General features: G+C 35.0%; 1 protein-coding gene across 1 annotated transcript in view; it reads left to right on the top strand.

Moving 5' to 3' along the window:
- The window catches only part of pstpip1a (proline-serine-threonine phosphatase interacting protein 1a), a 32,837-nt gene that overhangs the window by 2,268 nt on the left and 12,950 nt on the right, over nt 1-17,619 (top strand). The window contains exons 2-12 of the mRNA NM_001045216.1: nt 1,545-1,645; nt 1,721-1,795; nt 1,931-1,965; nt 4,174-4,280; nt 4,408-4,470; nt 8,221-8,325; nt 11,198-11,243; nt 11,419-11,498; nt 11,876-11,974; nt 15,223-15,319; nt 15,505-15,592. Coding sequence (NP_001038681.1) covers nt 1,545-1,645; nt 1,721-1,795; nt 1,931-1,965; nt 4,174-4,280; nt 4,408-4,470; nt 8,221-8,325; nt 11,198-11,243; nt 11,419-11,498; nt 11,876-11,974; nt 15,223-15,319; nt 15,505-15,592 — 896 coding nt within the window. The remainder of the gene's footprint in view (nt 1-1,544; nt 1,646-1,720; nt 1,796-1,930; nt 1,966-4,173; nt 4,281-4,407; nt 4,471-8,220; nt 8,326-11,197; nt 11,244-11,418; nt 11,499-11,875; nt 11,975-15,222; nt 15,320-15,504; nt 15,593-17,619) is intronic.

The raw sequence follows: 17,619 nt of genomic DNA, 5'->3' as shown, positions 1-17,619 counted from the left end.
AATTAATCACAATAATGCAAAACCATGGTATTTTTATCCTATCATACTGTCAGAATCTTATACCGGCCCATGCCTAATCTTGATTCTCCTCCAATAAACATTATATTGGTTATAGCATCTTTCAAGCGTTTAAACTTTTTTTCGGTAAATTACCATAAGTAGATCATCTGTGAACAGGAAAATATACATTAGAAAGTTCATTCCAAGTTTCTAGGACGAGAGGTTGTAAGATTGCTGGAATTCTGTGAATTCAGAAGGAAAAATTGCTAGTTTCGAAGTTTAGAATGCAAGTGATGTGAGATGACTGCTAATTTGCGAGTGCATGTTTACTTTCCCTGCTAACCCTAACCCTAGAGTGTACTAATAAGTGACATGTAGTTGCAAAATGGCTTGTCTACACTAAAAGTGAAGAGCATGATTTGACTCTTGACTAAAGCCAATCAAACGTATGTATAGCAATTATGTCTTCATTAATTCATAGACATATGTTCTTCGTCATTTACGTCTAATGTAGCCAATAGCTTATGTCAAGGGAGTTATAATATTGCATACAATAGTCAATATGAGAGTCAAACAGATACACAAACCTATATTCTAATAATCTCCACATGAAAAAGTATATATATATATATATATATATATATATATATATATATGCGACGCAGTGGCGCAGTAGGTAGTGCTGTCGCTGGAAGGGCATCCACTGCGTAAAAAGACATTCTGGATAAGTTGGCGATTCATTCCGTTGTGGCAACCCCGGATTAGTAAAGGGACAAAGCCGATAAGAAAATATATATATATATATATATATATATATATATATATATATATATATATATATATATATATATATATATATATATCATATATATATATATATGAACTATACTATAAATTTGACAAACTGTGTTAAGTATGTTTAATGTAATTAAAGTTAAAATAACTCAAGGTTGTTTTGATTCAATTTAAATTACATTTAATCGAATATATTGATATATATTAAATATAATATAGCAATACATTACAGTATATAGTAGTTAAAAACTAAAATGTACCATAGTACAATCATACAGTTTATCATTTTACAGTTGTGGAATATGATACAGCCTAAATTAACAAACAACACATATGTATATGAAGAGTTCAGATGCAAAAACCTCTACAGGTACATGCCGTCAGAAATTCCCATCAAAAATGAATATTTTTCTCAGCCTCAGTTGTTTATGTTTAGTTATTTCACTTTAAAGACCACAAAAAGGGCTTATTCTATGCCATAAATTTGACATTACTAAACCTACACACAGGAGCCGGATAAAAATGCTAATTTTAGAAGAAAAATTCAGATGGCATTTAAAGGTTTTGCATCTGAACTCTTTATGTACACTTTAGTAAAGTTCCAAAACTCTTACTATCAAAAACAAATTACTAAAGCAATTTTTCATGCTACAGGGGAATAATTCTAAACATAATTAAATTGCAATTATTATTATTGATCAAGTTAAATTAACAATCATGTTAATTAAATCTAATCCTGTTGCTTCCAGGGCCCGAAGTTTACAAGTAACTCTGGATATGAGATTCTTATCCAGAGGCTGTGCGATGGACGGCGAGCATGCAAAGACATGGAAGAGCTTTTAAAGATGAGGTAATGAAAATTGGTTAAAAGTATCATTGTTAAGGTCTCATAAAGCCAAAAGATGATGCATTCCTCTACTCATAGGGCAATGGCAGAGGAAAGGTACGGCAAGGAATTGATTACTATTGCACGCAAGACAGGAGGACAAACTGAAATTGGGTATGCAAATATTATTTCATGTTTGTTTTTTTGTATAAATTAGCTTCTGGTTTTAATGTTTTGCATGATACACAGTGCTTATAAGCATCCATCTGTTAACTGCATGTTTATTATTTTCTTGCTTTGGTCTTGTAGCACTTTAAAGGCATCCTTTGACCAACTAAAAGCTCGTAAGTAACTTTGCAAATGATAATTGATAACTCTTTACTCTAACGTTTCATTAGGTGAAGTTTGTTCATGTATTTACTAACACTAGCATGCTAACATTTACATTATAGTATATATTCATGTTTGTTAACATCAGTTAATGAAAATAAAGGTGTTGATTTTTAGTCCATGGACTTGATGTGATTTAAGTCAAGAAGAATGAAAGCCTCGCACTGTATTGCATTAAAGGATTTTAAATGCAGGATTTGAAGGCAAAGAATCACCCAACTCTAAGTGCTTTTAAAATCTTTAGATACACAGGAAGCCATAGGTTATATAACTTATTTCATGGTCATTTGCCAAGTTATAGACAAGTTAAAACTGGTTTTGTTTTTTTGCAGTACAGTATTTGACCAAGTCATTAGTTGTGTCGTTAGATCTCCTATAGCCCCCATTTTAAATCAGTCAGCCATCATGTCATCATATGTGTACTGTAAATGACATAAGCACGTCTAATAGCTCATAGTAACCCGTGCTAGCTACCTCTTTACAAATAACTGACTAGAACAACCTGTGCTTTTAACAATTTTAGCTTTTCAGCCAATCAGAATCAAGAATTTCAACAGTCCATGGTATAACTAATGTTATTACACTGCTCTCTGGAATTATTGATTCTTATTAGTAAATCAAGACATGCCAAGGGATGTTGTTCCAACACAATCTTACGCCAATTACTCACTTTTTGATTTATTTGCTAATTCATATGAATTTGAATATGAATCTCTTATTCATAGATTTCAGTAACGTTGAAGTTGATTTATTTTTTACAACAAGGCAGTGTACTTTAATCAATGTTCATTAAGAACCTAAATGAAAGATTTGTTCATCCCCCAATGACGGATGGGTTTAAATGTTTAAAGGTTTGGGGGCATGCCTCCTTTTAAAAATAGAATGAATATGAATGAAATTAAATACATATGTACGAATTGGCCAAATAAAATAGTCTACAAGAACAAAACAACCAGTAATATGTAGGCTCACCCGGGTACTTAATCATCTTGACTGTATATATTCATGTATGTTTATGCGTCACTCCCTTGTTGGTGGCTGCTTGAACCCATTTTGTGAGTAAATAATAAAAGTATTGGTATCTCTTTATTTTGATGATCCCTTTGAGGCATTATGTTGAATTTAAGTTACATTGCATCTACATGCCAACTAAGTAGACTGTTAGGTTGGGATTAGAGTTAGGGTTAGTGTAAGTTGACATGTACTTTCAAAGTTTCGTACAGTCAGTTAAATGTCTGTTGAAGCAGTATGAACAGAAATTAAGCAGATAGTCTACTAATACTCAAATTAGAAGTAGTTGGCATGTAGGTGCAATGCAACTTTTAGTCAACCAAATGTGCAATAGGGACCATCAAAAAAAGTCTTACCAAAGTATTTTAGTGTAAGGTGTGGCACGCCTAACAGCAAGAAGGTTGCCAGTCCCGGCTGGGTCAGTTGGCATTTCTGTGTGGAGTTTGTATGTTCTTCCTGTGTTGGTGTGGGTTTCTGTTGGGTGCTCTGGTTTCCCCCACAAGTCCAAAGACATGCGCTATAGGTGAATTGAATGTATAAAATTGGCTGTAGCGTATGAGATTGTGTCTGAATATGAGAGTGCATGGGTGTTTCCCAGTACTGGGTTGCAGCTGGAAGACTCTCCGCTGCTTAAAACATATGCTGGAATAGTTAACCGTTCATTTCGCACATAGACTACATTCACACACACAGACTACGGATCATTTAGCTAACCCAATTCACCTATAACACGTCTCTTGACTTGACTTGTGAGAAAAACCGGAGCACTCTGAGGAAACCTTGGCCAACATGGGGAGAACATGCAAAATCCACACAGCAGTGCCAACTGAGCCAGCCGGGGCTTGAACTAGCGACCTTCTCGCTGTGAGGCAATTGTGCTACACACTGCGCCACCGTGCTGACCCCAGATCAATGTTTTGTGTCTAATTGCTTAGCTAGTAGCCATGTAATATGTACATCTTGGTAATTGTTTTTGCAGAATAAATCTTTTCAGTCTTACTTATTCTTATGTTATTTACTTTCAGTTTAGGTTAGTAAATACATTAACTGACATTAACCAAAGGCAACAAAGTCTGACGTGCTAATTTACTCAAGAAATAATAAGCTCATAACTTCAAGACCACTAATGAATAAGTTGTGTTCTCAACTAGAAATGGAGAACATCGGAAATTTGCACATTCAGCTTTCTGGGATGTTACGAGAAGAGGCGAAACGAATGGAGCACTTCAGAGAGCGACAGAAGGAGCAGCGGAAAAAGGTGTGATGCTTGATTCAGCCAAACCACCAACCACATTGACAGTTCTATATGGGGGAAAAGAATGTGTGCTCAAACCAGACTGCTTCTTTAAACCTTTATGACCTGCGTATATAATTTATTTTCACAGTTTGAGGGCGTCATGGAAAAAGTTCAGAAGATTAAAGTGTCATTATATAAGAAAACCATGGAGGTGAGTCTTGCACTCATTGAAGTGACTTCATTTTTATTGGTTGCTCAGCGAATCCGGTATTTGCCTAATAGAGACTAAAAGCAGAATATCAGGAAGAGGAAAGGTGAAATGAGAGTGATTTAAATCATCAGCCTCGTGTGTTTGTGTGTGTGTGTGTGTGTGGTGGGGGATGGGCCTTCAAAATGTTGTAACTGTCACCTCAGGAAGTCTCACTTCTCTACTATAAGTGTATTTCTTTTTGGCCTGCACACTTCAGTTTGCCCTCAGCAAGGCAAACTCTGTTTTTTTTAGTGTTAGGCTTCCTCATATATTTGCAATTTCCTGAAAACAGACAAGTGCTATTGTCAAAGAAGATGTGTTTCCGTTTTTCTTGGTACTAAGAATGCAAAAGTGTATGTTTGGAGTCCTGAGAAGATAAGATGTTAAAGTTGCCTATTATCAGATACCTGTAGCATTTTCAATCTTGTTAATCTATGTTGATCTTGTAGAACGGAACTCTCAGTGTGGTTTTTGTTGTTTAGTGGTTACCGATTAGGGTTAAAAGGTAGTTTAGACATAGTGGTTCTTGAAGTGCTACCATTGTTCTTAAGCAGACTAACTGATGAGTGGGACTGTCCCTGTGGTAAAATATATATGTTTTGGATTAGCAGTAGTGCACTAAATAAGAACAAAGTGAAAGATGTCTGTGATTTAGTTTGTAAAACATCAGTTATTGGCTGATAAATTACTTCAATTGCATTTATTTAAGTTTATTTTTGTATGTTATAAAAATACTTTTTTTCAGAGTGGACTGAATATTTCATTTTCCAACAAATGCTTTCCAGAGTGTTTCCAACAAAACCATTTTTTTTTTAAAATTGTTGATTTTAATCAAATACCCAAAATACAGTTGAAGTCAGAATTATTAAACCCCCAAAATTATCTGCACCCCTTATTTTATCCCCCCAATTTCTGTTTAACAAAGAGAAGATTTTTTTTCTACACATTTCTAAACATAATAGTTTTAATAACTCATTTCTAATAACTGATTTATTTTATCTTTGTCATGATGACAGTAAATAATATTTGACTACCAGATATTTTTCAAGAGTCTTCTATACAGCTTCAATGAAGATGAATCTAAAGAATCTTGACAAAATCTGGGTGTCCTGTAAAAATGCTTTCTTTGCCATTCCACATGACTTTATTAATAAGTTATTTGAGTCATTGCAGAGATGTATGGATGCAGTCCTTCAAGCTCATGGGAGTCATACACAATATTTTTTTCTTTTTCCACTGCACCATGACTTTGTATTATGCACTGTACATTATTTCAATTAAGTGACAAGACTTTTGTCTAAGCAAAGTCATACCTTACTATCTTAATTAAATATTTAAAAATCAAGGCTAGTCATGTTTTATTTTGGTAAAATAAGCATAAACTAGATCAGGGGTTCCCAACCTTTTTTACTTTGGGGCCCATTTTTTTTCTCTGAACAATTTCTTGAAGGCCAAACTGACTGACATTTTCTTTAAAATATTTGTATGAAATGCTAATTTAAATCTTTATTTATTAACATTTATAACATTTAATAATGTTTATATATATATATAAAGAAACATACACAGATTCAAAAAGAACCACAGGTCAACAAGAAGATTTTAAAATACCAGCTTCTGCTTCAATCTGGACTGACTCGATATCTACTATGAAAAATATCTACTTTTCATAAATAAACAGACAAATGTAAAATACAGTCATTTAAAACACCCCTAAATCTGTTGAAACGTGTCGATCTGAAGGCGGTTGAGTTTGCAGCTGAATATTATTAGGAGATCACTGATGGGGACAGTGAACATCTCCGCCAGAGCGCATCTGAAGCTCATATGCAAGTTTGTTTTACATTCTTTGGGAGAAACACCATTGAGCCTAGCTAGATTCTCCTGTATGGGCGTGCATCCATTATAAAACAATCACAGGATATAATTTGGACAACTATGCGGATATATTCAGTAGTTCACACAAAAATACACAAAGAGAAACTTTCACTTCCAGCTCAGTTGAATGAACAGACTTGCGTGTAGTTGCAGACGCGATCATGAGGCTGTTTTTTCGCCGAGTTTGAGTCACCCAAAGAACAGGAGCAAGTGAATTACTTTGATAATTTTAATATAGCATATTAATAATGACATTCAAAAATTATAGTATAATATTAATTTAAAGAGTTCATTTAATTTTTGCGGCCCACCTGCAGAATTGCTCAGGCCCACTAGTGAAAACTTGGATAGGTGACAAGACTTTTGTCAGGTAGTGTATGTATATGTATATATTTATATGTATACAGTATATGTATATATGTATGTGTATATGTACAGTTGAAGTCAGAATTATAAGCCCCCCTAAATTTTTAGACCCCCTGATTATTTTCCCCCAATTTCTGTTTAAAACAGAGATTTTTTCAGCTAATTTCTAAACATAATAGTTTTAACTCATTTTTAATCGCTGATTTATTTTATCTTTGCCATGATGATAGTACATAATATTTGACTAGATATTTTTCAAGACACTTCTATACAGCTTAAAGTGACATTTAAAGGCTTAACTAGGTTAATAAGGTTAACTAGGCAGGTTAGGGTAATTAGACAAGTTATTATACAATGATAATTTGTTCTGTAGACTATTGAAATAAAATATAGCTTAAAGGGGCTAATAATTTTGACATTAAAATTGCTTTTTTTTTTACTTTAATTCTAGCCAAAGTATAACAAATAAGACTTTCCCCAGAAGAAAAAATATTATCAGACGTACTGTAAAAATGTCCTTGCTCTGTTAGACATCATTTGGGAACTATTTAAAAAAGAAAAAGAATTTCAACAAGGGACTAATAATTCTGACTTTAGCTATAGTTGACTATATATATTACAAGCTGACTATATATATAGTTTGTTATTCCTTGTAATATATATTGTTTGTTATTCCTAGTTATTTCCTCATATGCAAATGAATCAGAAGTTCTAAAACAACAGCAGAAAAGAGTTCACTTCTGCATTACAGAAAAAGGTCAATACATACATAAATATATTTATTGATATACATGTATCTATGTTCACTAAATGGAAAGCAGTACTTTTGTAAATTAAAATGTTTTTAGCAACAGCTTCTGTAGCATCTTTATATATTAAAGCTAAAAACTTTCATCTTGATATCACTACTATCTATCCATTGTTCATGCATGGTCATTTTCGGAAAAACATTGTGGTGACCTATAACCCTTGTCCCTGAAAGAAGTACGGTAAGTAAGTAGAAAGAAGTTTTTTTTTTTTTTTTTTTTTTTTCCACCAACAGATTGGGGATTTACTCAGAAACTAGTAATTCATTTATGGAGATGACACGTAACATCTCAGTTCCCTCCTGATCTTCTCAAATTGTTACTCTGTAAATCGTAGTTTAATGTTGCTGTGAGGGACTTGGTAATTCTCACCTATCGTTTTATATCAAATATAGGATATGTTTTTAGCTTTAACCTACTGTACATCCATTCACATTGATCGCCACAGTCTTGGAAGTAATTGTATGTGAGATCGGTTGTATGAATTGGATAAAGAATTGCATAATCTAACCTCGTTTCTGTGAGATTTGGTTAAGAATACAAGTTTAAAGCCTTAGATAAGTTTCCTTTATATTCATTCACATTTTGATAGTATCTATTAGCTTAAAAAGGTAATTTGTGGCTTATGTAAAATCACCATGTTCCTCTCTCCCTTTCACAGTCTAAAAGGACATATGAACAGAGGTGTAGAGAAGCTGATGAAGCTGAACTGACTGCTGAGAAGCTCAACAGTACATCCACTGTCACTCCTAAACAGTCTGAAAAGGTAAAATATGGGTTATGATGGGCAGAATCTGTGTGGCAAGTTTAAATATTAGAACATATAATACCATTCAGAAGTTTGGGGTCAGTAAGATTTCTTTTTCTCTGGTAACTTAACACTTCAGTTCAGCAAGGTTGCATTTAAACTGATCAGAAGTGACAGTGTAATTTAAAATTTATATTCAATGTATATGCTGTGTTCATCAAAGAATAACAGTTTTTTCTTTCCTGAGTGTCAAATGACCATATTAGAATGATTTATGAAGAATCATGTGACACTGAAGATGGGAGTTAGATGCTGGTTCAGGTTTGCCGTCATAGAAATATAAACATTTACATGTATTTACTTAGTAGTCACTTTTACTCAGAACGATTTACAAATGAGAAGAACAATAGAAGCAAACAATAAATCAATAAAAAAGCTAGAATTTTGTATGTGCTGTGACAATTGTTGCTCCAACATAGTTTGTACAACAAGGTCATTTAGATGAATTAAAATACAGAAAAACTGGCTGAGAATAGAAAAGATGGGTTCTAGCCAGTTATAAATTACCCAGTAGATTATTTTTTAAAATTAAACTTCACAGTTTTACTGTCTTTACTATGCTTTTGATCAAATAAATGGAGTCTTGGTGAGCATAAGTATTGAAGCCCATTTTTAGCATGGAACAATAGAAAGAAAATAGATCGTCTTTGGTTTTTTTTTTTTTTTAACTTTGGTTAGTTTTTATCTAACAGTTTTAAACTGTGAGATATGAACTTCTAGAATTGTGAAGTTCATGCAGTTGTGGCATTCTAGCATTTTTTCCCCTCTTTTGAAATTAATTCTGTTTAATTGTCAAAATACTTTTTTTATAAAAACTGTTAGTGAAAATCAGTTCAGGTTCACTGGAAATATCTGTGTTAGCCTTTTTTGCGGAATTAAAATTTGTGGCGGGGCAACACAGTGGAACGGTAGATAGTGCTGTCGCCTTACAGCAAGAAGGTCACTGATGCGAGCCTAGGCTGGGCCAGTTGGCGTTTCTGTGTGTAGTTTGCATGTTCTCCCTGCGTTCACGTGGGTTTCTTCCGAGTGCTCCGGTTTTCCCCACAGTCAAAAGACATGTGGTACAGGTGAATTGGGTAGGCTAAATTGTCCATAGTGTATGAGTGTGAATGAGTGTGTATGGATGTTTCCCAGAAATAGGTTGCAGCTGGAAGGGCATCCGCTGCATAAAAAACATATGCTGGATAAGTTGGCGGTTCATTCCGCTGTGGTGACCCCAAATTAATAAAGGGACTAAGCCGGGAAAAAAATGAATGAATGAATAAAATGCATTGCTCCAGGCATGCGTCTTCAACATTTCTGATGACAAATCCACTAGAGGGCACATTTTTGCAAATCTAAAATAAATTCAAACCAGGCTCATTCAGAAAACATAGTCCAGCGCACGTTTCTGGAGGCCGCGAAATACGTCCCGGGAGGTACGTATTTGTGCAGTTTTTGTTTTCGCGAATCCGCGAGAGGCCGCTGTGTGCGCTTTTTCGTATCTCTAAGGTCTCTCGAGAGTGCGGTTCGCGCCCACGCTCGTGCTGTTCTCGCGTCAACCCACCAGAGGCCGCTATCTGACTGACCGAATGATTGACTGCATGACCGGCCAATCGGCTGACCCACCCTCCTCTTTCCCTGAACCCAACCAGTTTTACCGATTGACTCGCCCGCCCGCTCACTTCCCTAAACCCGAGCAACAATTTAGAAAAGCCCTCTAGAAAAAGAAAAGCCCTCATCTGTTTTTTTTTTTTTACCACTTTTTCGGATTTCACCACGTTCTCACCCTGTTATGAACTCGTTCGCTTTATTTTTTGGATTCTGTTTTTGTCTTACCTGATTTCTGGAACCGCTCTTTCCCGAACTCGAACCCGGACGCCTTTGTCAACTCCTCCTCTCTGCATCTGAAGTGTGCCGACGCACACGATGAGCTGACCGAACAAGCTGATTGCGGCGGGAAAGCCCTCCACTCGGAGGTAAGCGGTCAGCCGGCAAGCGCGAAAGGGAACGGTGTCACACCGCACTGTGATGCGACAGTAAATAAATTTAAAAAAATATATATTTTATTTGCTAATAAAAATCACCTCATGTGGATTTTTTAAATTCTGAATCTTTGTCTTTTTTCGGAGGCTGCTGCTGTGTTTAGATGTTGCAATTTTCACCTGTAGCCACATATATTGAGGTAGCCTTCTTGACTGAAATGAAATGCACTCTATTTTCCATCAAGGCAAGTCGGTGTGCTGAAATAGTAAGCAGTGGGCGGAGCTATTCAGACCAAAACAAAGACAGACACTCTGACATGAAAACGCACGTTTTCAAAGGAAAATATCTAACGATAGCACTGATTTTCAGATGAACAAGCATGCTTTCTTAGCATGTTTCTTAAATATTTACAAAAATATTATGCTATTTATGCTTTAGAGTAGTCAAACATTTACATACAGCACCTTTAAACTCACAATTGCAAGATACAAACAATTCCATCATTTTAAACATATCAATCATATAAAATATCCATCATTCCATTATATTTTTACACGGGGTAAGCCTAAAAATATATCTTGCAAAAAAATATCTTCTGAAAAATAGCTTCTTTCATTCTTAGAAAGAAGCATCATAACTGTGACCTACTTCTTTAAATGGTTATTTGTGTGCTTTATTTATCATAATTGTGCGTGGTAAATATGGTAAATATTTTTCTTGCATGACATTATTGAGATCTTTCAGATTTTGAGTGCATTTTTTCATAAATGTTAGTAATGTTTTCTATAAGATTTTCTAATTACATTGGATACCGTTTGAATTTGTAGACCTATTTCAGAAAATGTTGTGTTCTATGCCATAACAGACACAAAACAAAGCAAAACAGTGCAGGGACGCAGCAACAGATGCAGGTGAGAAAAAAAAAATGCACTTTTTGTTTTCACAAATTTCACATCTCTGCTTGCAATGCAACATAATCGAACCAAGAGATCAATTAACACTAAATAATAAAATAACAACAAAGATTCTAAACAAGATCTCAAATGCTGCAGTGCTGATCTTTTTTTTATATATTATCATTAACAGAAAAACAGTACATATCTAACATAGAGCAGCTGGATAAGATTCGTCAGGAATGGGAAACCACACACGAGTTGACATGTGAGGTAAAACAGAAAAGCATACATTCACTCCTCCATTTGCTGTCCTTTAAAAAAGAGTCTTTTGCTCTGCCGAAGCTGAGAACCTCTCTGAGAACACTAAAAATGAACTTCCCGTTTTTTCTGTGTTTTGCTCACCACGTACCACAAACCACAAATACTGAAGTAAACTCTAAAATAGACTTTGTTTTAGCTTCATTAAACAAGTATCCATAACAGCTTTATAGTCTCAGCTAAACTAACTCATCATTATTTAAAGTCTGTGTCAACTTTCTATTTTATTTCGGATTGGTTCAAATACACAGGAGTTTATGAACTACATTAAGAACATGTAGATGTATTTAAAAGCATGATATTATACTGAATTCTGTGAATTTCTCCAGGTTTTCCAGCAGCAGGAAGATGATCGCATTAACATTTTGAGAAATGCCATTTGGGTGCACTGTAACCATTTTTCCATGCAGTGCGTCAAAGAGGATGAGGTCAGTATTACTTCATGCTGCTTTTGAAAAGGATGGCTCACCTCACTCGTCCTAAAAATATAATTGCTGTTAATTTAATCACCCTCATGCCATTTCAGTATAAATGTAAAGGTTTTTTAGCTGAAACCTGAAACTGTGGTCCTTGGTGTTCATAAAATGCAAGTCAATGGCTACTGGCACTTTTAGAGTAAAAAAACTTTTAGAGTGAACTCTTGAAGAGATCATGTGATGATAAAAATGTGTGCGAATAGACTAAAAGGCAGGCTGAGCACACTGTAAAACATCTCACATGTTGTTTTGGTCATTCTAAAACGCTTTAACTGTTTCAGTATTAGTTTTACTATAATATTAATCACCTACAGAATTGTCAAGAGCATCTGTGCAATGCATGTCGGCTTTTGTCTTCTGAGGCGCGAGTCATTTATTAAATATGAAAAGATTCACATAGCTCCCCCTACCGCAGTAAATTCTGTTTTTACTGTTGATATTTGTATATATATTTATGTTGATATATACTGTTGGCAGCAGTTAATCAGGAGGTGATTATTTTGTTCTCTTAGACTAGATGTAAACGCTGCTTTATTCACTTATTTTATGCGATATTTTTGGATGGAAACATAGCTATTGTTATTCTTAAGGTGAATAATTAGTCCATGAAAGTTAATCCTCTGAAAAAATGTTGTGTTGGTAACACAAGACTTTTCACTTGTATGGTTTTAAATAGGGAAAAGTGTAACGTCAATATAACAAATGAAGCCCTGACTACTAGTACAGGAGCCAATCATCGATTGCTATAGACTGACGTTTTTTTCGGGGAAAAGCTTAAACCAGACATGTGCATTTACGACAGTTTGGTGGTCTTGCTTCACAGACATAAGAAATATGTCCAAATTAATCCTTTTTTTTACATAATATTTTTTTCGAGGTTTTCACCTTTAATGGATAGGACAGTAGAGAGTATTGACTGGAAAGTATAAGTTCGGCATAGGACAGCGAGGTGGGAATCAAACTCGGGTTGCTGTGAGCACTGGAATGCATGTGTCGATGCACTAACCACTACATCCCTACACCAATCTCTACTTTTAAATGAACTACACTTGAAATCAAAAGATTTTTGGTTTTGTAATCTGTGTGAAACAAGCGTGAGGTACAGACCCTCCTGTCAAATACACGCCACATAACAGCAACTATTAAAACGCCCACAAACTTGAAAACAAAGAGTCGCTGTCATTTCTGGAGGAGATTCACCATCAAGACCAAGTTATGCTTAAAAATGAAACTTATGAAATGGTTGTTGTTTACTTTTACTGGTGACATAAAGCCCGAGCATACTGCCCGAGAGGCATTTCAAAGATGGCAGCACAGTGAAATTACTTGCCTTAAAGGGACTTTAAGGGTAAGGGTAATATTCAATGGAACTCTTACAAGTTGCTTCTGCTTTTGGAGTAACGGTCTTTCTGTTGATGTCAACCTGAGGGCTTCCATGGCAACTGCGTATTAATATCCTCTCTTACCGTTATGACGCACAACTGAAAGCCCCTTCCCCTACTCCATGTTCTGTGTCGGTCTGAAGTACATCAACATACTGAAATAAAAGTCTCAGAAACTTCCAGTTCATGCTGACTTTAATACTGATTGTTTCTTTTCACAAAACTTCAGTGTGTAATCAGGAGCATTTTCTTTGCCTGTTTGTTAGTTTTTGTTGTTGTTGTTTTGTGCTGGTGCTTTGACTTGTATCACCAGGACTACAGTTTCAGCTGAAAACCATTTCTCACTGTTATGTTAAATTGCTTAGGACATTATTTTTGTTTTATAGAGTGTGGAGATACAACGATGAACCGATTTAACTATTAACCAAGCTTTAATTCATCAGGGTTAATTAATTGTAAAGGCTTCTCAACACCGCATTTCTGCACAGAACAAACCTACTGCGATTAAAGAAAGTTATGCCAACTGTGTGCTAGTTTAAGATTCTGAGCCTGTACATCAAGGCTATTACCCACGCACACTGAATATAGTTGATATAATATGTACTGCAGTTGATCAGAAGTTCCTTTCTGACAGAGCTTCAGCAGCCTTTGACTACATTTATTCTCTTTTAAAGGGAAATACTTATCTAATGTGTAGCTTAGATTTACATTAGACAAATACTGTTTAATTTATTCTTATTTTTATTTTTTTATTTAATAATTGTTCTGTCATTTATTTTCAGTGTGAAATTATTACTTATTTATTTTTTTATATAATTATTATGCTAAAATCTTTTTTTTTTTTAAGTCCAGTGAGAAATGGACTATTGTTTGTTTTTTATTATTATTGTGTGCTGTATTATTTGTGTACTGATGAGCAATAAATAACACTTATCTTCAAAGGATCTTCAAGCATCAGACTAAATAAGAACTCATTATAAGATCACAATGAGTCACATTTGTCATATAAATATGTTGTTTCATTTTTACATAAATTTACTGTATCTTTAAATGAGGATAGAACATTATTTCACACATATTTTGGCATTTTCTGCTTTTTATTGGGCATCTGCTTTTAATTTAATTTGAAATATTAAAGTAGACACTTGTATTTATTTTTCAAAGTATTAAAAAATAAATAAATAAAGTACTTTTGTAAATTTGTCATGAACAACAACACTGATGGTTGTGGAACAACACTGACTGGTTTTTGACCCATAAGTTCAACCTAAATTATCTGATTTCAGTTCCTCAAATATTTGAATATTAGTGCACATTTGATCAGATGATATTTATTTGCTCATTTAAATGAGATGACACACAAAAATCCTGCAATGCAAAATAACTGTCTTGAAGTATTGTGATGAGTGAGTAAACTCAGAAAGTGTAGAGAAAACAATGTAAAAATCTTTAAATGTTTTCACAAAATGATGTTACAATGTAAAGTGTAACAATGGCAAACTTGTGTAACTGTTTCTGTGAACATGGTTTGAAACTTTGCTTTGTAGAAAATGACCAAATGATTGGATGACATAATCAGCTTTTACACAAATGCTACGTTAAAGCAAAAGGGATTTTTTTTTTTGTATTCAAATTCAGTATTAACTCTTTATTGGGCATGTAACCATATATAGCTTCAATGAAATTGATTGCAATAACATTTTTATTAAGTCTTGTAATAACTCGCAGTTACACTTTTGGGTTTTTCTTCTGAGTATAAGCATGAGTATATTAATTTAAGTAGAATATATTGTCAAATTGCTTATGATTTTTCTTTAGTGTTATGAGGAAGTGAGGACTACTTTAGAGATGTGTGACATCACGGAAGACATAAACAGCTTCATCAAGACCAAAAGCATTGGCAACACTCCTTCAGGTCTGTGCTTTTCTGTATTGTTTCCATTGGGTTCTTACGGTAAACTTTCCAAAAATCATAAATCGCCATTATGGTGTGGCCTACTGTAATATAACTGCATGATTTTATGATGATATAGCATGATGATGTACTGTGGAATTTTCAGTAAAGTTTTTGTTTAATGTTGATCAAATCTGTGTCTGCAGTGCCCATTGTGTTTGAGAACTATTATGAGAAAGAGCAACAGGCAGACAGCAATGGCATCATCCGCTTTGGAGGAGGTGTGATGAAGAGGTGTGTTTTACACATCATAATGCATTTCCTTTACTGACAAAACAATGGAATGTATAAGATGTATATGCTATATTTACATACATATGATTTTGTACCTGGGGGGTGTGACATTAACACAAAAATCAACATTTCCACAGACTGTTTGCTGATCATTTACAAAAGTACTAAAGTAGCTCCAAAATTGCAGATTTTATTATTTACATTTATTTAATTTTTTCCCTGAAAGTCTTTCACAAAGCATTTTAGGACTTTATCTTCTAAATCAGCAAAAACCTTAGAAGTAGAGAAGAGGATTCCTAAATCACTAAAACCATTACCAAGCTATCCTAAAATGGTTGTTGCTGGCAATCTGTCTCGAAAAAAAAAAAAAAAAAAAAACATTTTAAAAACATTTGACCACAGCTTTGGCACTTTTAAGGAGTTTCAAGAGTTCACACTTAGCTGATGATTGGTAATAAGCTAGTTTGGAAAGCTGTCCCGGGAGAAAGCCCCGAGCTCATGAGAGCCTCGAGCCCGGGGCTCCCTCCCATTGCAGAGCGAGAGGGGAGTTTGAGCTCGGGTAGATCTTTAGAAACTCCCCCCCTCTCCTGCTGCGTGAGGGTTGCTAAGGTGATGCGTTGCTGACAGAATTGAATCGAATTTGGTGCTAATTTGGTTTAGTCAATTTACTTAAGTGTCATGTTTTTGGGACTGTGGGAGGAAATCGGAGGATCCAGGGAAAACCTACGCAAGCACGGGGAGAACATGAACTTCACACAAAAATGCTGACCGTTTGGGTAGATGCTGCATTTTGCTGTGAGGCCGCAGTGCTAGCCACTGGGCCGCCGTGCTGCCCTGTAGACAAAAGAGGAGGAGAAGGGGTGGAAGGGGGGATTCTTCAAGACGAAGATGACTAAAGATAAGGTTTTTGGTTATTTATACTTGGTTAGGAATAGTCTGATTGGTGGTTCGTACATTAGCTTGACCAGCCGTGTCAATCATAAGCACGTGATCCTCTCGAAATTAGTTTATGAATAAACTTCACTTAATCACTTGAATGGTGAAACAATCAGAATTATATTTTCAGAATTTTTTTTAATATTTATTTTAAAAACACAATAAACAGCCAAAACAAAATATATTTTCTCAAATGCCACTGTTTTTGACTGTTTTGGTGCCATCTTGTGAATAAGTAATACATTCGTACAATACTACATGGAGATGTGAATGCTCCATTCAGCGCCATTCGGCGGTTTTAACTTCTTTTAGCTTTGTGTTTAAGTAAAGAATTATAAAAATATTATGACTCAGAACAATGTTTTGTGTCAAATTTATATGTATTTTCACAAGTAGCAATGTAATAAGCGAGCTAAAGTACATTCAGCATGGTTGTTTTCTCTGAATAAAGCCCTTTGGTCTTATACAGCAGTCCTCCGCCTTGCATCAGGAAACTGATATGCCTGTCAGGCTTAATTCTGCAAAAACAGCCTCCTGGATGTACTTTATGTCTAATACATCAACTGATTAAACTAAAAACACAGGCTCATCTTGGTACTACCTATCATCTTACTGGATATGTGGAGTTTATTTATAAACTAATTTCGAGAGGATCACATATGATTGTTTATGACACATCAGCTCATGATTGATTCTCCAATCAGATGATTCCTTACTTACTATAAGTAACCAGAGTTTTCTTATCTTAATATCTTCATCTTGAAGAATCCCCCCCACCCACCCCTACTCCCCCTCCTTTCAGGATGGGTGACACAGCGGCCCAATGATTTGCACTGTTGCTTCACAGCAAAAATGTCTCTGGATAAAGTCCAGACAAAAGTCCAGTTGACATTTCTGTGCAGAGTTTGCTTGTTCTCCCTGTGCTCACGTGGGTTTTCCCCAGGTTCTCTGGTTTCCTCACACAGTCCAAAAAACATTCAACCTAAGTAAATTGAACATACCAAATTGACACCATAGCCAAGCTCTTGGAAAGCACACCTGTCCTCAGCCATCCTATGTCTGTCATTAGCCAGAAATAAGCCCGGGAAAGT

Source organism: Danio rerio, chromosome 18 (genome assembly GCF_049306965.1).
Source record: "Danio rerio strain Tuebingen ecotype United States chromosome 18, GRCz12tu, whole genome shotgun sequence".
NCBI lineage: Eukaryota > Metazoa > Chordata > Actinopteri > Cypriniformes > Danionidae > Danio > Danio rerio.
Note: the sequence above shows the minus strand (reverse complement) of the source record. Positions and strands in the feature narration are given on the sequence as shown.